The 25,231-nt window shown below is 37.7% G+C and overlaps 3 protein-coding genes and 1 long non-coding RNA gene across 4 annotated transcripts; 3 read left to right on the top strand and 1 right to left on the bottom strand.

Moving 5' to 3' along the window:
* Positions 1 to 83: 83 nt before the first annotated feature.
* On the top strand, positions 84 to 2,941 carry ovol1b (ovo-like zinc finger 1b). The gene is made up of 4 exons (XM_051878687.1): positions 84 to 1,278; positions 1,775 to 1,980; positions 2,093 to 2,336; positions 2,416 to 2,941. The coding sequence occupies exons 1-4, from the start codon at positions 1,179 to 1,181 to the stop codon at positions 2,700 to 2,702; spliced, it is 837 nt and encodes a 278-aa protein (XP_051734647.1). The 5' UTR covers positions 84 to 1,178; the 3' UTR covers positions 2,703 to 2,941.
* A 635-nt stretch (positions 2,942 to 3,576) lies between these two features.
* LOC127504221 (transmembrane protein 151B) lies at positions 3,577 to 16,335 on the top strand. The gene is made up of 2 exons (XM_051878762.1): positions 3,577 to 4,359; positions 12,962 to 16,335. Exons 1-2 carry the CDS (start codon positions 4,300 to 4,302, stop codon positions 14,588 to 14,590), a joined length of 1,689 nt encoding a protein of 562 aa, XP_051734722.1. The 5' UTR covers positions 3,577 to 4,299; the 3' UTR covers positions 14,591 to 16,335.
* A 762-nt stretch (positions 16,336 to 17,097) lies between these two features.
* On the top strand, positions 17,098 to 21,254 carry LOC127503727 (uncharacterized). The gene is made up of 2 exons (XR_007927172.1): positions 17,098 to 17,969; positions 19,486 to 21,254. It is a non-coding gene; the product is annotated as an uncharacterized LOC127503727 (long non-coding RNA).
* On the bottom strand, positions 19,487 to 24,772 carry tmem179bb (transmembrane protein 179Bb). The gene is made up of 5 exons (XM_051877824.1): positions 24,582 to 24,772; positions 23,718 to 23,914; positions 23,426 to 23,563; positions 22,814 to 22,892; positions 19,487 to 21,511 (listed from the first exon to the last, which is right to left on the bottom strand). Exons 1-5 carry the CDS (start codon positions 24,684 to 24,686, stop codon positions 21,356 to 21,358), a joined length of 675 nt encoding a protein of 224 aa, XP_051733784.1. The 5' UTR covers positions 24,687 to 24,772; the 3' UTR covers positions 19,487 to 21,355.
* Positions 24,773 to 25,231: the final 459 nt, after the last annotated feature.

Genomic DNA, 25,231 nt, shown 5'->3' on the forward strand with positions numbered 1-25,231 from the left:
TGAAAAGTGAATTTTTAAAAAAAGGTTTCATATTATTGGTCACTACCTTTAATTTTAAGTGTTTAATGTTTTAAAATCTGCTGACAAGCCTTTAACTGGCTGCTTATGCTAGGTTGTGACAACTTACCCCATGTAGTGTAACATGCTCCGCTATTGGGAAGGATTTATTTATTTATATTTTGTATAGAAAAGACTTTACTGTAGGCTACTGCACTGACAGTGGTTTTTAAACCTACTCTGAGAAATATTTACTATAGAGTAAAAATAATGACCCGGTCTCTCCTACATGCAAAACTGCTTTCCTGCTGTGTAGAAAAGTAAGTTTTGTTGAAAAGTAGGATACCTATATTCCCTTAATTTATCAACTGATGTAGTATCAACAACGCACGGACACATTGTGTCTTTAAAACACACTGTATTCATCTCTGCAGGGTAGGCCTACTTTAGAAATAGTGTGTTTGTGTTTTCATTGTGTGTGTGGGAGGGCTATTTTACTGTGACTCTTATCTGATTTTTAAGACACTGAAGATGCTCCAAACGAATTTGCATACAAATGTTTGATGTAGGCTACACTAAACTGATGACAGCTTCTGTTATAGCGTCTGTAGCCTACTGTCTAATATAGCAACTTGAAGAGCGTCAGTAATTTAATCCTCTTATTATTATGAAACATCCATGTTTTCAATGACTAGCAGTGTCTTAAAACTTTAGTAGGCATAATTTATGTGACAGGGCACTTTCGCCCCCCTGCTGATAGCCTACTGTTACCCTAACACACACCCACCTCCATACAGACTAAACAAAGGAGTAGACCCACACCCTATACAGAAAACTTCGTCATTGTTTAAAAAGTTGATAAAAGGACTAAAATTACATTATTAGTGTTCTAAAACTAACATTAACCTGTTAATAATTACATTGCACATAACCTATTTACATTTATTCTCTCCAAGGTTACATTATAGGCCTACATTAGTTTTAGAACAGGTTATACTTGTACCTGCACTGCGCCGTTACATTTCTGCGCATGCGCAACCTCACCTGGCGGTTTCCTTGTTGTAAGGAAAACGATAGGCTAGTTGAATTGTTGATAACTGTAGGTTGCGAGAGGATCGCTTAAAAGCATCCCCAGGAACTTAGACGAACATAAACCAGTCGCTAGGCCTAGTTTTTCGAAAATGCCCCGAGCATTCTTGGTCAAAAAAGTGAACATCTCTACTGGAAAAAGAAGCTGGAGTGAGATTCCGGATTCTGCGCGTGGGGACGTATACATACCTGGTGAGCGTCTCGTTCATGTTCGTGTGTCACAGGGTCAGGGGAGTTAACATAATTTAATAGGCTACTTAATGCATAATTTTTGCCTAATTTGGACGATTGTTGTTGTTGGTAATAGATTGCTTGACAAATGCAGTTAGACTAAACAATAAGAAAGTGAGTTTCTCATTATATTATTATATCTCAGCCAAATTGTTCTATTATTTTACTATTTTATTAAATATTAATATTTATTATTTTCGTTTTTATTATTAGCTATATCTTTAAATTTATTTTAAATGACTTTGTGAATTCTGACTCTTTGTTTTATATTTTGTTGAATGCCTATGTTTATAGGCCTACTGATTACTGGTTTGTATTAAATAAGAAGAAAAAAAAAAACTTGATGCATAAAAAATGATTTAATTAATAAAGAGTACCTGAACTCAGTGGCCAGTCAAAATCTTGATCTCTCTCTCTGCTCCGACTGAAAAATCTCTCTGCTCTTGCTGTTCCCTAGAGTCCCTTTTTCCACCATATGTGCATGAAGTCTCCGAGGGAAGCATTGTGGAATACTCCTGCTTCACAACTGCACAAAAAAACAACACATTTCTAAATGTCCTGTCTGCAAAGCTACCATCCTCTGCTGCTCAGGGTCAACCTAATCACAAGCCAGAATGCCGCATGAGGACCCAAAGAGTGCCTTACTTGCGCTCAAAGATAAAGGTGAGCTGACACTTCTTTTGGTTTACAACTGCTGCTTTGGCTCATGTTGTAATGTTAGTGTGAAATTTCTGTGCTGTAGTAGGATATGATATCATTCTTCTCCCATTTTCAGATAACTACAGGTAATATGCCATCTCTTCTGTCAGTCATCCCAGAACATACAGGCAAATTAGCAGATATTTTACCTGCTGCATCAGTATTATCCTGCCAGGTATGTCAGAAGACATTCACTACAGCACGTATGCTGAAACGCCATGAGAAGTGCCACAGTGAAACAAAGAAGTACACTTGTGAGCACTGTGATAAAGGATTTAATGATACTTTTGACCTGAAGAGGCATGTACGAACTCATACTGGTAAGATTATAATAATCTTTACATGACTAAATATGTAAGTTTGTATATTTTCATCTCTAACTTTCATCTCAACTTACAGGTGTGAGACCCTATAAGTGCACTTTGTGTGCTAAAGCCTTCACCCAGCGCTGCTCCTTAGAATCTCATCTAAAGAAGATCCACGCCATTACTCAACAGTATGCCTACAAAGAGCGTAGAGACAAACTGTATGTGTGTGAGGAGTGTGGCTTGACTGCACAGACACGGGACAGTCTGCAGAATCATCTTCAAGCTGAACATCCACAGAGACTAATAACGAGAAAAAGCAACTATATACTGGCAAATAGTGAGGAAGATAACGCATCACCTGAAACCCCCCAAATATAGTGCTGAGTAAAAATAGAAAAATTAGAAGAACTATTGATATATGATATTAATCATTTTGTTACACGCTACATGCACTTTTGTACAGTCAGTAATTTTTTAGGCAGAACCAAATGTCTTGGAAATAGGAAAATAATTCTGATGAATTGAATTGAATCACAAATGACACTGAAGCAATAAATTGTTAAAGGCATATTTCACCAAAAAATAAAATTCTGGTGTGTTGTAAAAGATGACCCTATTTTTTTTTCTTGAACATATGGTCTTGTGAAAAAGAAATACATTTGATACTTGTTAAAAAAAAGAGTATTTATTATGAAAATAATATACTTTAAATAATATAGCCTACTTAAGTGCAAACTGAATGTATATACTTCGTAAACAAAAATATTTTAATGTAATTTCTGTCGAAATATACACATTTATAATGATGGTTTTTTAATTTTTTTTTATTAATACATTTAAATTATATTAACTTTATGTAATATTGAACAACACATAGTTAAAATTATAATCAAAGATTTTACATGTGTTTTAGTATGTTAGTCAGCACATCAAAATAAGTGCACATCTTTAAAGCATAACAAACAATTATTTAAACAATTATTTAAAACATTTTTAACATTTAATTTGACATCCTTGTACTTAAATGTGTTAAGAAACAGGAATGTGTACGTTTTATTTCATTAATATTATATTATCTGTAAGTGTGTATATATATATATATATATATATATATATATATATATATATAGCCTATAGGCTAGGCTACGTTTACGATTTGAAACACACTGCAAGTGCACACTTATTTTTCACAAGGATTGCCCGAATGTTTTTTTTTTTTTTTTTTTTTTTTTTTTTTTTTACATCGCAGCTTTAAACTTGCGACTATTGACTTTTTGACTTATAAATACCGAATAACTGAACAGGTCATAAATTCATAACCGAACCTCGCATGTGCACGCGCTGTCAGCGGGTTGGTACGAACTGCCCAATTATTAGGATTTGAAGGCGCGTTTAAGGATGACGTCAGAGTGAAGTCTGCAAGGAGACCGTTCAGGTGAAAGGAGGTTGAGGTGGAAAATACGAGATGCTCGAGAAGGAGAGTACGAGGATTCTGTCATTTCAACATTTCGGATTTTCTTTCTTTAAAACGTAGAGAATATAATGAAAGATTAATCTCACCGCCACTGATTACGACACACCGTGATCGGCAGTCTTCGACAGAAACGGCTGTGCGGAGCGAGGCGCGAATATGATGCACGCGCTGTTATCCAGCCATCGCTCTGTGTCGAGTCTGCGATGCTTTTGTCACACAATTGCTGAGGGGAAATCGAGCGCAACAGTTACCCGTTATTCCTGATCCTTGGCCGGACTAGAATCCCGAAGAATCCCTATTGAGATTAGGTGATGTGATAACCTTTGTAAGACACAATAAGGAAAGGACGCATCTTTGGGGGATGCTCTTGTGTCGTGAATATCGCCACCATAAAAACGTGGTGGCACTCGCCGCCGATGGGGTGAAATAGGTTACGGAGAGGTCCTAACGGTGGACCGCATCCTGGACTGTGTGTGCCGTGTAAATACATGTTAGTGAAAAATGCAAGGGGTGACGGTGACAGGAGAAGCGCCCACACTGAATGGGGGCGGAAGGGAGGAGGTAAGGCGTGAAAATGTTGGTAAATAAAACCATGAGTTTCTTCTCGTTTTAATGCAATTATATATGAATATGAAAAAGGTGAAATGTGATTTTGTAGTATTAGTAGTATAATTTTTATACATTTTGTATTTCATAGGTACACTGTTCTTAACATTCAGTTGCACGCATTATGAAATGTATTTTTTATTTTTTTTTGGTGTATTTTCTTTTGCACGTAATGCATAATCATTAATTCAATCAAAAACAAATGAGAACTAATGTATTGTTTTTAGTGATCTTGCCTATAGGCAACACTGTGCAAGAATGGAAAGAAGTTAATCAAAGACAGGTTTTATTTATAGTGAAAGTGAGTGACTGCTATCCATTTTATTGATGTCAGAATACTAAAATATTTTATTAGCTACATATTAGCTAACAGACTTCACACTAAGTACATGACAGAATCTAAAATTGGCTCCTAAATTCCTTAAAATCACTCAAACTGTGCATAAAATGTAAATATTAAGAATATATTATATATATATATATATTAATACAAATACAATAAAAAATCTAAATAAATACCAAGACATTTGCATATTCTCTGGCTGTATGCGTGATGATGTCACTGCACAGGTGAGCATCCACTCCACTATCAATGAACAATGATTATATTTGTTTAAAGCTTAGTGTTTTAATTAGTGTGTTTAAGCAAAATCTTTTTTTAACTGCTATACTCAAGTCATCCCTTCATATTTACCCATTTTATTGTCTTATATGCAGTTGCAAAGTGGAAAAAATTGGTGCAGTAAATATTCTTTTGAAGTATTCCCTTATGTAAAATCATGTCCTACATGGACACTTCATTGCTCAGTGCCTTAAAAAGGTGTTATTTATGTGAGTTAGTTTTTTGAGGATTTACTTTAACTATTGGACATTTGACTTTACTTAATCTGGATTGGAATTGCTGGTTAATTAAGAGAAAAGGCCTGTCCATAGGAGCGATGAGAGCTAGTGGATGAGAATGCACATCGATTATTTCTCTGTCTCTCTATTTTGCCAGATCTGTGATAGAATGAATGATATCTTGCATCAAATACAGGGAGGATTGGCCAAATGGGTTCCTATAGCTTTCTGCATGTAAGCAACTGTAAGCTGATTTTTCTGTTAGTGATTAAAAAAAATGACACTTTCAGAGAAACCAAGCTGCAAATGGCTTACATATTGACTTAGTATATTAAGTTGGACAGGAGAAAATATTTTAACATAAAAAAAATTACACACTTTACCTTAAATATTTGCATTACAAACTCACTATTAGAAGAAAAAGGTTCTATAGCCTTCGGTTCTGTCAGGTGCTTCAAATATTATATATATTCACACATATATATAAACTTTTAGGGGTTTCCATCATGAATTCATAAATTAAGAAGCTTGTAAACATACTTGATCACTAGTAAAAATTGAAATAACCCATTAAACATGAAAGTATTATTAAATCATGTAAGACATTTCTCCTTATATAGAACCTTTTTGGCATAAAGGGTTCTTTAAAGGGTTAGTTCACCCATAAATGAAATTTCTGTCATTAATTACTCAACCTCATGTCATTCCAAACCTGTAAGACCTTCGTTCATCTTTGGAACACAGATTAAAGAGGTGGTTTATTATGATTTCACTTTTTTTAACTTTAGTTAGTGTGTAATATTGCTGTTAGAGCATAAATCTGCAAAGTCACGACACTCAAAGTTCAAAGCAAAGGGAGATATTTTCTTTTAAAGAATTCTCTGTTTAAGGACTACAACAAATGGCTGGTAGGGACTACAACGAGCTTGTGACATCACTAACCCTAAAATTTACATAAACCCTGCCCCCAGAAATACGCAACAAAGGGGGTGAGACCATGTTATTGCATTACAGCATGTAACAAATGCAATAGCATGTCATAAAAGCAAGATGACAACATGAAAAGTTATAATCGTAATTAAACTAAACTATACCTGTTCTATCTTCATGCAGCATATATTCTCTGGCTCTGTAGGCATCTTACAACAGTTCCCACATGAGCGATTTATAGATTATCATGACAGAATATGCTAATCAATAACTTTAAGATAGTTAACTCCACATCAGCTACATAGATTCATCAACTAACCGTTCAGAAACGTTGCATTCTACGTGTTGTCACTTCTTCTTGAGTCTCTCCATCATTGTCCGACTCCGTTTTGAACATAAAAGGCTGAACAGTTTCTGACATTTTAAGTGAGTCTGTGTGAGGTAACGTTAATCGGATCTGCTAACATGAGCTCCTGAAATTTAAAGGGACACACACAAAACAGAGCGTTTTTGCTCACCCTCAAAAAGTGACAAATTTAACATGCTATAAAAAAATGATCTGTAGGGTATTTTGAGCTAAAACTTCACATACATACTCTGAGGACATCAGAGAATTATTTTACATCTTGTAAAAGTGGCATAATATGACCCCTTTAAGATATTTTTGATGAAATCCAAGAGGTATTTGAACTACACATAGGCAACAACGTCATTGCACCTTTTTAAGGCCCATAAAGATAGCAAAGACATTGTTAAAATAGTTCACGTGACTACAGTGGTTCAACCTTTATGAAGCATTGAGAATACTTGTCGACACAGAAACAGTGCAGTGCTTCCGGGTTCCTCGTCAGAATGCCGTCTCACCATTGGCCGGCTCTTGGCTATTGGCCAATACTGAGTCGGCGTTCTGACGTAGAACCCTGAAGCGTCTATACAGCGTAAACAGTGTAGGAGAATGATAGGGAAGAGAAGAAATTGTTGAATAAAGTAATTATTTTTGTTTTGTATTTTGCACGCAAAAAGTATTCTCGTCACTTCATAACATTAAGGTTGAACCACTAGTTACATGGACTATTTTAGCAATGTCTTTACTACCTCTCTGGGCCTTGAAAGGAGCCTGCCTATGTGTGGTTCAGATACCTCTCAGATTTCATCAAAAATATCTTAATTTGTGTTCCAAAAAAACAAAGGTCTTACAGGTGTGGAACGACATGAGGGTGAGTAATTAATGACAGAATTTTCATTTTTGGGTGAACTGACCCTTTAAAACTGAGTCAAGAACTCTTTATATAGGACCCCATTGAACCTTTTTTTTTCTATAAGAGTGCAGACATTCTTTGCTCTCAGATTTTCTCACTTGAACCTTTTTTTCTGACTCTGCTTTCTCACTTTGACTTTTCCCACCTGACTCACAACATTTATCTTAGATAACCCAAGGTCAGGTCTCAGTGGGAGCATTAATTATTTTCTGGATGGCTATTCATCCAGTGTGTAGTTCATTAAAGAAAATCCAATAATTAACACAGACACTGTTCTGGCAGCACATACAGTGCCTTGAATTATTTTAAATACATTCTTTGTGACAATACAAGCCTTCCCTTTATTCCTTCTCTCACTCACACCCTCAGTTGCTGAGTTTACCCCCATATACTGTTACAGACCGATCGATACACTGAGAGACAGAGTGGGGGAGGGGAAGTTTTTTGTAATCATTATTGAGTTTTCATAATGTTTGTGCTACATTGTCACTTACAAACGTATCAGTACTTTTATCTGCAGCTATTTCTGTTTAGTGACAGCTCTTCTCAGTTTACAATGTCTGATTCTGACGTTCAACTGTTCTCTGCTTTGTACAGAATAGAATTTATGCCAATGATTCTGGATGCTTCGTTCATTCTGCTTTGTGGATAAATGCATCTCTTTGAAAGTAATGAGCTCGCCTGGTCTGATAGAAATAGATGTTCATGCTGACAAGGCAATCAAGACTTTAAAAGGCCACTTAGACCATCCTGTTTTAATTCATGACTGTATCCCATTCTCCTCTGATCTCTACCATCATTAGTTTATCCTCACGCTTCTGACACATAACTAGTCTCTGTTGTGTACTAGTTATCCACTGATTTGTGTGCTCTGCAGTCTAACATTTGATGCATATCACTCTCAATATCATTTGTTCATACTGAATATTTTATGTGCCCAATGTCCTTCATTTCAAAATGTTGCACTCACAATTAGAAATGAAAGGGAAATCTCTACTTGGTATGGGGTAAAGAATTTAATAATTTAGGTTTCGAATCCTCACAACAGTTTGAGTTCTGTAACTGAGAAGTACAGTCTCCATTACCAAATCATGAGATAATTTCAACAATAAATCTATTTAAAACAATTCATGCAAAAAAGTGTTAACACACAATTTAATGACTTTACAGTATTTTTAGAGGTAGCATAAATGCAATCCAATAATTAACTACATATTTAACAACAATAGGCTATTAAACAAACAATATAATATGTTATATATATATGTATATATATATAAAATAATATATAATATTAAAGTCCCCCTGTAGTCAATAATTTTATCCTTTGAAACTTATCTTTGATCACCAAAATGACGTTTAAACGTTTTTTCCTGTGAAAAAAAATGCCTTAAAAAAATGTCTTCATGCCTTAAAATAGCTTGAATGTAAGTACACCCTTGCCTCATTTTATATACGCAGATCAATTAATATGCAAATTAGCCCCACCTCCACTCGCTCACACCACCTCAGAGATCCACTCGGTCAACTTACTTAGGTAAACGCTGCACAATGGTATCGCTCTTTACAACATCGGAAACATAACAGTAATTAATATGATTAGTCTTTTGCTTTACTATATTATAAAACAGCTTATAATGTGTTGCTAATGCTACACAAACCGTTCATCATCTCAGAGTCAGACAGCTGCCTTCTAACAATCAATGTCCTTACAAACGGTTTGAACAAATCAGAACATCAGTGGAGAAAGTATATAGTTCATCATAACATCTTAATATGCATCATACACCCACTATATTGCTAAATCTACACGATTTTTCATATCAACAGAAAAATATAACCTGGCTTCTCTCGAGACTCCCCTGCTAGTTCACTGTTAATGATATGCTAAAGCCCGCCAGCACATTGACGTGATTGGTTAGAAGTAGAGATTGACCGATATATCAATTTACCGATATTTTCCCCGATATTTAAGCATTTTACCATAATCGGATATCGGATTTATTTGTTTTAAGAAATGCGCGCAGATTGCCATTACAGCGCATCTGAGGGGAGACGAGACAATGGCGTGCACATGTAAAGTATACTTACCTGCTTTGCTGTAATTGGTAAACTTTATTTAACATAACATCCATTAATGCACAAATTAGATGTGTTACATAAATGCCTGAAATGTATCTAGTTTATGCAGCTTGTCTCTAAGAAATAGAGACAAGCTCACAGAGCCACGGAAAATAATCCGTCATGTCCCGTCCCAATCTAGTTGTAACTTTGCATGAATTAAATAATACAGCCATGAATGAGCACATGTTGGAAATAAAAGCGCTGAATTTAATTCTCTCTCTGTTGTCTGTGCTCATCATTAGTCTCGTCAAGTTGTCTGCATTTTGCTGTTCACTCAGCGGGTTGATGCTCAGGAAATACTCCTCCAGCACGGCCACCGCATGTAACTTTTAATAAGATTCACTCGTTTAAAACACCGTAATTATATAAACATTTACCATATAACCATTAATTCGCTAATAAACATCCAAGTAAACGCAACTCTACGGAAATTAATTATTTATTATCTCCGCGAGCGATCGCAGTTTGAGTATAGTTCTGTGTAAATGCATAGATAAACAGTGCTTTGTCAGCAGATATTTCATAATCTAGGACAACAAAAACATTATTAATAATTCTGATATAACATACCAGTTGAGAAATGCAATAAAATACGATGTTTTGTTTGTTATATTCCAATATTCCAGAGAATATTATTCAGTTATTTAACATTATGCAGCAAATTATTCTTTACTTTAGCCTATTAAACAGCTTATAAATCTACTAAAACTGTAGTTTAAAATGAAGTGTAACATTTCTGCAAAGTTGATATGACTCCTGTCTTTAATTTATTTTCTCCATTTGAAAACATTAGACATTGTACATTTATTTTGCTTATTGTTAACATTTGTGTTGCTGATGATGCTTTTTATAAATACAATTATTTTTGTAATATGAAGATTAAAATTAACATGAAAGACTACTAATTTTCAACAAAAACAGTTACAGTAACAGTGCACTTTTTTTTTTTTTTTTTTTTGCACTTTCAGACCCCTCTATTTATTGGTGTATAAATAAGATTTGTTTTGTTTTCTATGCAAGGAGGGAGTGATTGATTTAAATAAAATGGTTTGTTTAGTTCAGTAGTGTTGTATTCGTATCAAAAACAGAAGTATAACAGTAAATAAATATCGGTTCTGCATATCAGTTATCGGGCACATAAACACAAATTATCGGTATCGGTATTGGTTCTAAAAAATCAATATCGGTCGATCACTAGTTAGAAGGTAGTTTGTGACATCACAGACACCAGTGATTTCAAACCACGGGTTTGAGACGGTCTTTTTTTCACTATAGTTTTAAGGAGAAAATACTCAGCAATGGTGTTGACATATGAATTTGAGTCACTGAAAAGAACTGACTCAGAAGAGTGATTTCTCAATTGAACTACACTGATTACACCGTTTGTTAAGCTGTTTGTTTGCGCTGTATTTTCAGTAGCATGTTGCAGTGTCACCTGTGAATAGTAGTGCTGAAAACTGTGGATGAATTCACATACAGGAACGTCATTCAGTTCTGGCATTTTTTTTAATTTAATTTTTAATTGTATCTGAATAAGAACTAGTTATTTGGCCTCAACCTAGTTTCTATGCACCACGAGCAAGTAAACTGAACAAAAACAAACAGTCACTTGCTTTTCCTCTCTTATCCCCTATCCCAAGAGGGCAAATAATCATTCACTCATACACATGTACAGGAAAACACACACATTTGACACACATTTGGCCTGATTTTATGATTCTGTCCATCACTGATGTTTCTCATGAAAAGGGCACATGATCATATGACTTCAGACATTCTTGGGGCATCTAAATAATTTAACATATTAAAGTGGATCTGAAATAGCAGGCTAACTTTATCCACTATTTATATATCACAGCCATTTTGTTCTATGCAAGTTCCCCAATCACAGCCTCCAGAATTTAATCTCACTGAATATCATTCACATCTCCTAGGACACATTGTCTTGTGGTACCAACAGGATTCAACACTTGCTTCTCACCCTCCCACCACTGCACCTCTCTGCATCTACTGAATAAATAAAACATACAGACAGACAAAACAGAGAAAGCATACAGATTAAGTAAATATGTACAGTATAAATGGGAATATTATATGCTATATTAAAATGTTTTCATGCATAACAAAACATGCATAGATATTAGCTTGTGCACATGGTAAGTCACACTGCAGGCCCTAATGGATTCTGTCCCTCTCATCCCAGTTTGCTCTCTTGTCCTTGTAAAAGAACAATTAAACTCCTGCCAAGAGGAGCACAGCCTCCATGCCACGCTTGGGCTGCAGCCTGCTTTTAGTGCTGCAGTTTCTCACAGCAAGGGCATTGCTCGTACTATTAGCTGATTTATGTGTGCAAGTGTGTGTGTGAGAGAGAGAAGCGGTGTGTATTTGATGTTGTTAGAGAAGAGACAGCAGGAAAGAAGGACAAAGAGGGGACGAAAAAATAAAATATTGCAGACCAACCATAGAAAATGTAATCTTTTCGTGCAATACCTTTTGTTCATGTGTCAGAGGAACTGTGTGGCTTGTTATTTTTTTTCTTTGTTTTTTCTCCCTTCTGTTAGTTTGAAATCAATTCATCTTTTCCCATATGGCCACAATACCTCAAGCCACCACTGGGCTCAGACTAGGCAGTAGAAATCCTTATGCATTTAGTCGAGATGATGCACTCAGTGATGTCTAAAAGCTTCTAGACTTCCCCTCCACAGTCATACAGAGTGTTTTAAAAGGAGACATGGTTTGGGTTACGAGCAGCCAGGAAATGTATTCAGCCCTCAGGAGAATGATCTATTACTGAGTTCTCTCTGCAGCATGTCAGAGTGGATATAGTAGACTGCTTCACTCAGTTGTGCATGTTGTAACACAAATGAAATATACTAGTTCCCTGAATCATCTAAAACAGGGGTTCAAACTAGAAGTCAGGACCACCAGGAGGCAGCAAAGGGGTGTGTGTCTGGAAAAAAAAAAGGTAGAAATAAAGTGTCAAAAACGCATTAAGAAAGTAAAAAGAACTGTACAATATTGCCATCCTTCTTTCTTTAGAATGCTCTGAAATTGTGAGATTTATAGTGATTATTTTATTCTATTGACAGCCCTAATTTTTTAAAAGTAAAACTGCATATAATTTACATATAACATTAACATCTAAAATGTATCAGAGGTGTTATATGCTTTTCTGCCGAAACTAACTTTTACATTTTCTTTTTTTCTTTCCCTGCCCCTCCTGTTCCCCAACCATGCTTCCTCTCTGCTTTCTTTTGGCTGTGGCATCTATTCACTCCCATTCTGTCCAACACCTTCCAACTCATCTTTTATTGAATCAATTTCCTATCCATCTGCACTACCCTCTGTCCCCTTGTCTTCCTATATTTTCATCCACATCCGTCCTCCCCCTTTCCTGCCTATAGCAGCGTCCCCTCAAGCAGTCCCTGAGTGGCTCGCTGTGCCGAGAGTCACACTGGAAGTGCCTGCTGCTCACCTTGCTCATGTATGGATGCTTTGGTACTCTAGGCTGGTGCTCCCTGTACCGCATCACCGTAATGGCTTCTGATGACCAAGGCCCTGCCTACTTCTACGGAGACCGAGCCCGACTCTATCATGACAGCCCATGTTCCAATGGCTACATCTATATACCTGTAGCCTTTCTGGCCATGCTGTACATTGTCTACTTGGTGGAGTGTTGGCACTGCTATTCCAAAACAGCTAACCTTGCTAAAGTGGAAATCAGTGAGGTGTATGACAGGATACAGCGGTTGCAACAAGCCACACCCTGCATCTGGTGGAAGGCTATCAGCTACCATTACGTACGGCGTACCAGACAGGTGACGCGCTATCGAAACGGAGACGCGTACACGACTACGCAGGTGTACCATGAACGGGTCAACACGCATGCAGCGAGCTCCGAGTTCGATTACTCGCGCCTCGGGGTCAAAGACGTTTCGAAGGAGCTGCAGGGCCTTTTGGAGCATCCCGTCACCCGATTGCGCTTCACAAAGTGCTTCAGCTTCGCCAGTGCTCGTGCCGAGACCGCCTACCTCACGCAGCGAGCACGCTTCTTTGGGGACAATGAAGGTCTGGACGACTACATGGAAGCGCGGGAGGGTATGCACCTTAAAAACGTTGACTTTCGGGAACACATGCTGGCATTCCCCAACCCATCGCGCCCACCTTGGTACACCCGACGCTGGGTGTACTGGCTGGCCTCGGCTTTCCTGCTATCGTGGCCTCTTCGCGTGATTGCCGAGTATCGCACGGCGTATGTCCACTACCACGTCGAGAAACTGTTTGGCGAAAATGAGGACGCAAATGACAATAATACGGAGACGGGGAACTACTGTACGGGCTTCGAGCATGGCACCGGGGGTCCCACTCTTCGCATCATATCACGGGTCAACACAGTGGATATGACCGAACTGGAATGGCACATTCGCTGTAACCAGCAAATGGTGCCTAGCTACTCTGAGGCCTTGCTTATGGATTTGGATGTGAATACAAACACACCGTTATCGGTCGCGATGGCAGCACGTATGCGACGCAATTCTAGCTACTTCCTTCAGAGCTGCCCCAGGTGTCGGCGCTCGACGAGCAGCTCCTCACTCCCTTCCTGGGTTAGAGGGAATGTGGCTGCAGGGACAAACTCATTCCCTATTAGGCCCGGCGGCAGGCTGTCCCTTAGTCGCAGTGGTTTCTCTCTTGGCCGGTTGCAGACTGCAAGAAGTCGCCACCCCTGCCTGTTTCACTCGAGAAGCCTCGGAGGTGGGATGAGCAGCCGGCTGGAAGAGGGTGGTGGGGGTTTCCTTGGTCTTGGGTTTAGAGTGGCAGATGAGGAGAGGAGGGGTGTATTAGAGAGTGAAGGGCTAGAAGATGACGACATGGAGGAGACAGGCCAGGAACAAGTGGAGGAGAGGGAGAACGGAGAGACCAGGGAGGATGAGAGAGACAGGCCACCAACCTACCAAGATGCTCTGTATTTTCCGGTGTTAATCATTCACGGAGAAGAGAGCTGTCATGGGGGGCATGGTATTGACACGGGTTAAAATAACCGATATGATACAGTAGAGGCAGATTGATATCTGAGGTTCAGATAAGAGACAGGGAGATCGAGAAGTCGAGGAAGAGATGGGAAGTTTTACCAGAGCCAGGATAGAAAAGTTGAATCCTAAGAGACTGATTTGTGTCTCTGTGTAACACTGAAAAACAACTCAAAATGTGTTCATGAATGTGTATAATGTTGTAGGGATTGAAATGAAAATAATATACATTGGTAATGTCATATCAACGTCAAATGACTTGATATAGACTGACCCTAAATATATATGTAGTACATACCTTGTAGAAAATACTGATAGGCATGGAACATCAGTGTCCTATATTGATCTTAATGTCCTATTATTGAAATCTCTGGCAAATCATGTCCATAACAAACTAAAAGATCAGTGTGTCCTCCTTTTGACCATGGGAGTAATGTATTTTACATGAAAAGCTTGGCGTCTGCAACCTGCTTTTAACATTGCAAAGCAGTTTTTGCGACTCCGCAATGTGAAAAAGCCCATGTTGGTGTAATATTGTGAATCCATTCGTCAACAACATACAAGTAGCTTACAGAAAAAGGGACTGAGATGTGAACTGCATTTACTAAAGAGTTTAAATAGACATTAGAAATAAAGAAGAATCAAAATTCAAGTGGACAACTAAGGTAGATCTGACAGAAACAAAACCAAATGGTTCTCAGGGGGAAAAGTAAAAAAAAAAAAAAATAAAATAATAATAGACCTAATAAAAAGGGATGGTAGAAGATCAATGAGTGAATGTAGGCTGGTGAATTGTAATCCCTCACTGTTTGACACTGTGCTTTAATCCACCGTCCTGGCTAATGACTTCTTTTAATCTCGTTCTTTTTAATTGCCTGGTAGAAGCACGGTGCTTATGACTTCACTTATCTCTGCCTTAGAGGTTTCTTATGTCAGCCTCATGTCTACTGCAACCAGCTGACAGTAGATGTATTCAGCAGCAATTCAATGTATTCCTCTTTATTACCCTGTATACACACATTCGCTTTTCTATCACGGTGGGGACCTTCCATTGACTTCTTTTGGTTTTATACTAAGCTAATGATATTTTCTATTTCTTACCCTTAAAACTAACCCTCACAAAAAATGTTTTTTGCATTTTTAGATTTTCATTAACACATTATTTAGTGTGTTTATAAAACCATTGTCCTCGATTTCAGGCTTTATTATTCTTGTTGGGATATCTATCCATCCATTTGTAGGCCTTCTCATTCATTCCTCCCTAGACTGTTAGAATGTTTCAAATATTGGATTAAGCTTGTTTCTGTTTAATACAACTATTGATAATAGATAAAATAGGTGACACAAGATACAAAGTAGTGCAACAATCCACCTCCCCATGTAGTCACATTGGTGATATGCACATACAAGAGCAAACAAGCATATAACAATACATGTGTAGGTCAGCACAAGCACAAAGCGTCACCTACTTTACAAACAGTGCAGGGGTTGAGTTAAATAAGCTGTCCTTGGATACACTGAAGGAACGAATGTATAAACACAGCCTTGCACATGAGGAGGATATTATTACAAAAAAGGTAAAGTCCAAAGCACACACCAAGAGCATCCCTGTATTGTTTGTAGAATTTCTACTAAATAAATTATTGCTAATACTTCAACAAGCACTAGCATATCTTTCAGCAATGAGGAAATGATTACAGTGGCCATGACCATGATGCTCTTATTAATAAAGTCAAACCATTAACAATGTGTTTACTGACTGCTTTATTTTCATTATGAATTGTTTTATTATTTGTTGCTAAATTTATTGCAGTAACTTGCAGGTACAGATGAGCAACACAGAAGATAATGTATTAAAAGAGTAAAGACCATTTCCTGTACTGATTTGCATCTATGTCCTTACCATCACAACAAGCAGTTTAGGCAATATTAACTCACATAGTCGTATTGTTATTAAGTTTTATAGTTTTGATAGAACCTGAAAGTCATAGAGGCTTCATTTGACTTTGAATGATCCTTTAGTATCAATTAATAATGCTGTAAAATTCTGGATTTAGTCTCGGTAACTCTAGGCTAATGACCAGAGTTGTTTTTAGGGTTGGATCAATGCAGACTTGGCAAACACCTCCTCTTGTTGGAGACATACTCAACAGTGTTTTATACAGTTAAATTGTTGTATACATCAAGGCACAACCATTTTTAAATGAGTTTTGAATTTCTCATTGTGGGTGAGCAAACGTCACGCTTTAAGGTTTAGTTCACCCAAAAATGAAAATAATGTCATTAATTACTCACCCTCATGTCGTTCTACACCCGTAAGACCTTCATTCATCTTCGGAACACAAATTAAGATGAAAGTTGTTGATGAAATCCGATGGCTCAGTGAGGCCTCTATTAAGAGCAAAGCCTTTGAAACTCTCAAGATCCATAAAGGTACTAAAAACATATTTGAAACAGTTCATGTGAGTTCAGTGGTTCTATTTTAATATTATAAAGCGACAAGAATATTCAAAGCACTGCTTCTGAGCTTTATGAATCTTTTGTTTCGAATTAGTGATTCGGATCTCCTATCAAACGGCTAAACTGCTGAAATCACGTGACTTTGGCTCTCGAATCCACTGATTCGATTCGTAAAGCTCTGAATCAGTAATTTGAAATCGTCCCATCACTATATATTGTTGAAAAGTCGTTATTTTTTTTTTATTTTTTTTGGCGCACAAAAAGTATTCTTGTCGCTTTAAAGTATTAAAATAGAACCACTGAACTCACATGAACTGTTTCAAATATGTTTTTAGTACCTTTATGGACCTTGAGTTTTTCAGTGGCTTTGCTCTCAATAGAGGCCTCACTGAGCCATCGGATTTCATCAACAATATCTTAATTTGTGTTCCGAAGATGAACGAAGGTCTAACGGGTATAGAACGACATGAGGGTGAGTAATAAATGACATTATTTTCATTTTTGGGTGAACTAACACTTTAATGCGTAGTGACTGACCACACTTCGTGCTACACTACAGGCTAAAATCACATGTGTTTGGCTAATGGCTCCACCTAGTGGTGGTTCCCGCAATGAAGCCTATTGGGACTTGTGAAGTTTTACTTGGACGAAAAGTACAAAATGTTTTAAAACCGAATATTGGTCCAAAAAAACATTATAACAGATTGAAAACATATTTCTTAATTCCCTGGAATGTCTGGAATCTTGCAGGGAATTATACTATTAGCATTTCGTTCTCACATCCTCTCCCTCCCTCTGTTCATAATCTGGGTTTGAAGGACAGAGAAGCAGTTCCCTCAGTGCTGCTGACAAATGAGAGAGAGAGAGAGAGAGAGAGCAAAGGAGTGTCTGTGTGGTGGATATAAAAGGACACAATCCAGACCTGGTAAGTCAAACATCTAAACCATGCATTCAACAAATATTCAAGCATTTTCATCATTGAGGAGAAAGACATTACTCAGTTAATTAGATTTACATAGCAGGAAGACCCTATAAATGAATCAGTAAACACTGGAATAGTGTTAGGCATCAATTTCCAGTAATCATTCCACTGCCATTGCTAGCAATCAAAAACAATCTTTGTTCAGTTTGATTATTGAATATGTTCTTTTATATATTAATCTTAAGAGAAGTGAAGTAACTGTGCAGGCGCTGAGATAAGCTTTTCACTAAGCAGCTTGTTACCTCCCTTGAGCCTGATGATTCAGACTAGTGCTGCCATCAGAGATTTAGGTCACAGAGACGACACAGCATGTTGTCCTAGTGACAGCGAGGACAACCACCTTAATAGTAAATCATTAGGAGTGCGTTTGAGTCTGTGTAATAATTGTCAAAACCAAATCCATGTTTTATGCAACTAGTATTTGTCAGTGTAGGTACATACTTCAAAATCTTCAAAGTCTGTCTTTATATATAAAGATACAGTTCATTGAACACGTTGACCTTTTGTTATGAGTGACCAAAAGCACAGCGGGTTGTCACAATAGAACCCATCAAACATTTATAAAACACAAAATAATTAATGACAAAGCCATTTTCCCCCCAAAAACACTGTGGTGTATACATTTCTAATGTGACAACTTGCCCCAACCTGACATTTATGTAATATACCTTTGTCCTGAGAACAGTTAAGCCTTTAGCTCATAGATTCATTAAATAGTTGACCCTTTTCTCTATGTTTTGTGTTCACTTGTTTACCCTACAGTCATGGCAAAAATATGATATTCACAAAACTATTGTCCTATCATGACAACTCTCTGGATATTTTTAGCATGGTAATGGATATGACAATGTTAATGTATTTGGTCTTGGCGGAATAGATCTGCTACGCTGCTGCTGTTAATTATTGCTGTTGTTGTAGATTATTGCTGCTGCTGCAGAGTAAGTACAGGAACTTGCTACTGCCAATACATACGCCGATATGCTTCTGTGAGTATGTAGACATGCTGCTGCTGCACAAATAGCATATATCAATTACCCATAGCAGATCTATACAGGTGGAGCTGGGGAAGGTGGAGGGTTTCAGACGAACTTTGAAAGTGTGCTGCAAACTGCTATAGTGAATGGTAACCAGCCATTTAAATGTTGAGCAAGCAAGCTCATTGGCTGCAGATGCGACATGAACCAATCAGCTTGTGCCAAGTAGTTAACGCTGTAAATATCAGCAGCCTGCGTTAAGGACACATCAGCCTGCGCCATCTAGAGTTTCATGACAGAACTAGGCATTTATTATAATTTTTGAAATGGGTGTTTGAAAGCCAGTGTAAAAAAAAACCTGAAATATGGTTTGAGTTTGAATTTAGTTACTGAAATAGACCTATAGCCCTATATGTCAATATTAATTATGCCTTTCTATCTTTCTTGATAATTTTTTTTCTCACTCCACAATCCAACTGGATCAGCAGCTGTGAAGTGAAGAACAACAGGATGTCGAAGGACCAGCTGGACTCAGTGGTGAGCCACGCGGAGGGTTTGCTCTCATTGGCCGTTCAGCTGCACGCGCAGTGTCAGGAGGAAAGCGCGCAGATGGCCGCTCTAGCCGAGCAGCTGAGAGAGGAAGGCCATAGTCTCCTCAGCCAAAGCGACGTGCTTCAACAGGACATGGCTGAGATGTGCAAAACGCTGGAAGCTCTGATAGACACTAAAGTGGCGTTTGAAGCCAAAGAGAGGCAGGCTCGCAAACTAAGCAAGCAACTCTGAAACACAGCGGGAAAATAGCTTGTCCAGCAATTCAAATTTAATGAAATTTGAAATTACTTTAAAATCCAATCCTGAGACAACAATAATTTCTCAACAAATGTGTGAGTTTGAGGCGGTGTTTGCTCGACCAGTAGCGGATGTGTAGAGTGTTTGGCAAAACTTAAAGGAATAGTTCACCCCAAAATGAAAATTATCCCATTATTTACTCACCCTCAAGCCATCCTAGGTGTATATGACTTTTTTCTTTCAGCCAAACACTATCAGACTTGTATTAAATAATATCCTGGCTCTTCCCAGCTTTGTTATGGCATTAAATAGTGCCCGAGTTTTTGAAGCTCCAAAATGTGCATCCATCCATCATAAAAATAATCCATATGACTCCAGTGGCTTAATAAATGCCTTCTGAAGCAAAGCGATGGTTTTTGTAAGACAAATACCCATATTTAAAACTTAATAAACTATAATCTCTGGCAATGGCCGTACGCACATTCATGAAAGTCGAGTTCTGGCAGAAGGGTGACCTCTGACCTCTGATAGAAGATAGTCATATACACCTAGGATGGCTTGAGGGTGAGTAAATTATGAGATAATTTTTATTTTTGGGTGAACTATCCCTTTAAACCATCATGAGTTGGTGGGGCAGAAATGACACACATCAACTTTAAATGTGGCGTCTTTTTCTTTTAATCTTCTAAACACTCCACAGCTCACATTTGTAAATAATCAGTATTATTACACTGAGCACACAAAAAATTAATTTTTGATTTTGCAAGGCACTGCCATAAATATGGATACAGATCGCCTTCTGATCTTCACATTTAGCTGTTATTTTAAGATGTTAAATGATGGTACTGAGTGCTGTATGACTGTAATAGAATGACACACACACACACACACACATATACATACAGTATATATATATATATATGTGTGTGTGTGTGTGTGTGTATACATACATTTTGTATGCCATTCTAAGTGAAGTTAAATGTTCATAAACGTTCATGTCAAAATATGATTAATGATCTAAAATATTGATAATTGTATAATATTTACATAAATATTAACTAAACTGTACCTATTGACTGTTGTCTAAGGCAACCGATTTCATACATAGCTGTGCTAGTTTTATGTCTTGTGTGGCACTCAGCAGTCAATTTCTTGTAACATAATTTCATTTTTACATCATTTATTCATTTACTTGCTAAATATCCATGTATTAAACAGGATAAAACCACTTCAAGGTATAGAAGAGCCCTCCTGTTCATTTTGGGGATTACTTTCCTGATTACTTTATTTTGCAACAATGGTTGGTTGACTCGTCTTATATCCATCATGTCCAATGACATGTTCTTAGGCATGTCAATTGGCTCTCTGGACATATCTTTAAACTTTGTATATATTATTGTAGCTATCACATCAAAGCACTATTTAGATGAATAATTAAATAAAAATTCAAGTGTTGCCACAAAAATATTAAGTATTTCATCACTGCTTGTGTTCCCACATAACTGAATGCACTAAACTCTGCATGATACTTCGTGATAAGCTCATGTGATGGTGGTTTCTGGTGATTTATCTTGGGTGGGATGGACGATGAAGGAAGGGCTCGGTCTCAGCACGGCTCCACTCATCATTACCCCAAACCTTCAACCTTGAGCTCTGGCGTCTCTGTATGACCACCACGGCCGTTATTAACACCCAGAAGAAGAAGCTTACCCACATTGACCTCTGTGGAGGAGAGAAACAGAAGGGGGCAGTGCTCAATAAACAGAAGAGATTTATTTTTACTGTATTTAATATAAATAAAAACTGATTTTGTGTGTATGAAGAAACACTCAGGTGAACTAAACATGTACACTGACACCTATTGGTGTGGATGCAGCATCATGTGCAGCTCTGGAAAAAATTAAGAGACAACTGCAAAATTAGCAGTTTCTCTAGATTTAATATTTTTATTTTTATGTGTTTGAGTAACATTTTTGTTTTATTCTCTAAACTACTGACAACATTTCTTCAGTAATGTTGTAAAAACATTGTCATTTAGAGCATTTATTTGCAGAAAATGACAACTGGTCAAAATAACAAAAGTTTTCAGCTTTGTCCTGTGGGAAAACCAATCCTTCGAGTTGGTGAACATTGTCAGAGCAGAAGGAAGCAAGTTTGTACATGATAACTTTGTACATGGCTTGAGTCATGTGTCCTTCACAGCCCAATCCTCCACTAAATTTCACAATAAATTTGATTGGGTGTGAGACACTGTGGGTTGTAGGCCTCTTCAGTTCTCTGTCTAACCAATAAAGGACCCGTTGTTGGACAAAGCTGAAAATTGGACTCATCAGAGAAGATCAGCCACAAACAAGGTTATCCGGGAATAAACCTTGCTTCCTTCGGCTCTGACAGTGTTCCCCAACTTGAAGGATTATTTTTTTCCCACAGGACAATGCTCCATGCCACACAGTCAGGCCAATAAAGGTGTGGATGGAGAACCACCAGATCAAGACCCTGTCAAGGCCAGCCCAAACTCCAGGCCTGAACCCCACCGAAAACCTCTGAAATGTGATCAAGAGGAAGGACAAAAGGTCACAAGCCATCAAACAAAGCCGAGCTGCTTGGATATTTGCGCCAGGAGTGGCATAAATTCACCCAACAGCAATGTGAAAGACTGGTAGAGAGCATGCCAAGACCCATGAAAGCAGGGTTATACCATTATTCAAGGTCTGAAAATATGGCATCTTTTTTGTTATTTTGACCAGTTGCCATTTTCTGCAAATAAATGCTCTAAATGACAATGTTTTTACACAAAATTTGGAAGAAATTATGTCATAGTAGTTTATAGAATAAAACAAACATATTCATTTTACTCAAACACGTACACATTTTGCAGTGGTCTCTTTTTTAACACCCTATTCGCAGGTGTATTTGTCACCAAATTATTTTGCAACTAAAAGTGTTTGATTATAAAGCCCTTTTTGACAGGTCATGTGCTCTCAACATTCCAACCACTTTACTAAAAATAACCAAAGTACTAACCTCAGTACTGTACAGTCCTGTGTAGAACTGATTTCCAGTGTATGGATGAGCCCATGTCTTATTCTCTGCATCTTCACAACTAAAACAAAAACATAGTTCTAGCAGTTCACTTTTTAACTTTAACTAAACATTAGCCCCCAACGGAACATGGCGATGGGGGGAAAATTAGATGGGAGGGGAAATTATATTCCTCTCGCAAAACTCAAAACTCAAAAATTTTGTGATGGAAATAATATGAGCAGGGAGGACAAAATGCTTTTGCGAACAAACTTCAGATTTCTCGGGAACACAACACTTTTGCATGAGAACGCTCTTTAGTGTCCTTGTTAGTGGGCCTGCCTCCCATGCTGGAGACCCCGGTTCGAATCCCACTTGGAGGGGGCCGAGTAGCACCGATTACATTTGGTGCCGTGACCCAGGTGGGAGTAAAATTTAGGGAGTGATTGTAACGGAGGCAAGCTAATAACCTCCCCCTCTGGCCTCCCATGCCGGAGACGCTGGTTTTAATCCCGGTTGGAGCGAATCGAGTAGGACCGATCACATATGGTTCTTAAAATGTGTAACAGAAGTCACATACACAGAATAATGTGGAAAGAAGACAGTTGAAATCACCTGTTAATGGAAGGAACATTATGAAGGACAGAGAAACACAGGCTGTCCCGACCGATCTTGAGAATACATCCTGATACCAAGAGAAAAAACAGAAGTAGGCCACAGACTCCCAGAGATGTGTTGAGAGAAACAGTCCCCCTGCAAACATTTCCAGACACAAACACAAGAAGGCAAAAACAACAATGTTAATTTAACTGCTGAGTCCTACCTGAATGAATAAAAGAAAGTGGAATATCTAAAAGAAATATGAAAATGCACATCTGAAGGTCAGCAGAAAAGTCAAGACATTCACCTTCTCACATCCTCATCTACACAGCTGGCATAGATCCAGTAAAGAATAAGGGAAAAGCAGTAAATAGCCATGCACACTGCGATGGCTGATACAAAATAGCAGACAGAAGGAGAACTGGAGCCTTCCACGGTCAAAGCCTGGCCAGATGTGTTATAATGAACACTTCCATAGAGGATGCACCGTCCATCAAAGTGGCCCTATAAAGACAACCCAAAAATCATCTGTATTTGCACATGATAAATTTAAGGAAACACATCTAGAGGTCTCTTTCACAAACTATGTACAAGATGTGTATCTCTCTATGACACACACAGATGAATAAGGAAAGTGCTGTGCTAACTGGTTTTGTCCCTCTATCATATGACTCTAATAAGCCATAATATGGTGCGAGAGGCCGGCTGATCACATGGTGAAAGCTCAGAAGGTCAGACCTGGGATCACATATTCTATATTTTATTGCACATATATTTTACATATATTTCAGAATGATTATGGATACCAATAGATGTAGCCTATTGACATTTATTTAAAGATTAATTCATCTGAACACTTCAATAAACATACCAACATTAATTGATCACACATTATGTTACAGTACATTTTAACATCAGACTTAATGGTGTATAACAAAAGTGAAAAAGAAAAAAGTGTCTTAAATGTGCCATAAATATGCATGCAAAACTTTAGCCATGATCATTTTAATACTCAAACTCTGAAATCAGAGCCAAACTTATAGTAAATCACATTTCCCTAGAGACCTTACTATGTTTTTAGTTTTCTATAAGCAATAATAAATCATTTAATACTTTCAGTGTCCACAAATTAGCAATGATCAGACATGTGTAGATGATTAATTATCGTTACCTGAGTTAGTGTCATCCAGGCGGCAGCTATCACCCCACAAATGAAACAACCAGCGTAAAGGACAAGCTCCAAAACTAGCAGCCAGGGTAGTCCCATCATGAACATGCTCTCACAGTCACTGTCTCACGGTGTCCAGCAGCCAAATGCCTCATTCATGCGCTCTTCAAACTGCTGTGGCAATGTGGATCGTCACTAAAGTATGTCCTGTGCTCACAAGAATGTTGCTTTTCACAATGAGTCTAGTCAGAGAAATTCACAGCATTGCTATTTGGTATAATACAAGACTGCATTCAAGTCAAGTTTAGACAAAACATTCAGCCAGCCTGAAGCATATGATGAATCAACATTTACCCCAAAAACACCTAATTTTAAGATTATGAATAACAGATATATTAATATATGCTTAGGATGACAAACTGGTAGTTTAAGCTGGCACATTTTACTTAAATTATCCTATAGGAGAGGAGAAATGAGATGTACCACCATATTATATTTTGAGCATGAATGAGAATTTGCATCCATGTCTGTGACCATCATTATACAGTAATGATAGTAACGGAGGATTTGTTGATTATTCGAGGGAAAAGAAGGTTACTTATAGTAATAGTAGCTTAGCAATAAGTGGTCTGTGACAAAAACTGAAATCAGTG

The sequence above is a fragment of the Ctenopharyngodon idella genome, chromosome 21 (assembly GCF_019924925.1).
Source record: "Ctenopharyngodon idella isolate HZGC_01 chromosome 21, HZGC01, whole genome shotgun sequence".
NCBI lineage: Eukaryota > Metazoa > Chordata > Actinopteri > Cypriniformes > Xenocyprididae > Ctenopharyngodon > Ctenopharyngodon idella.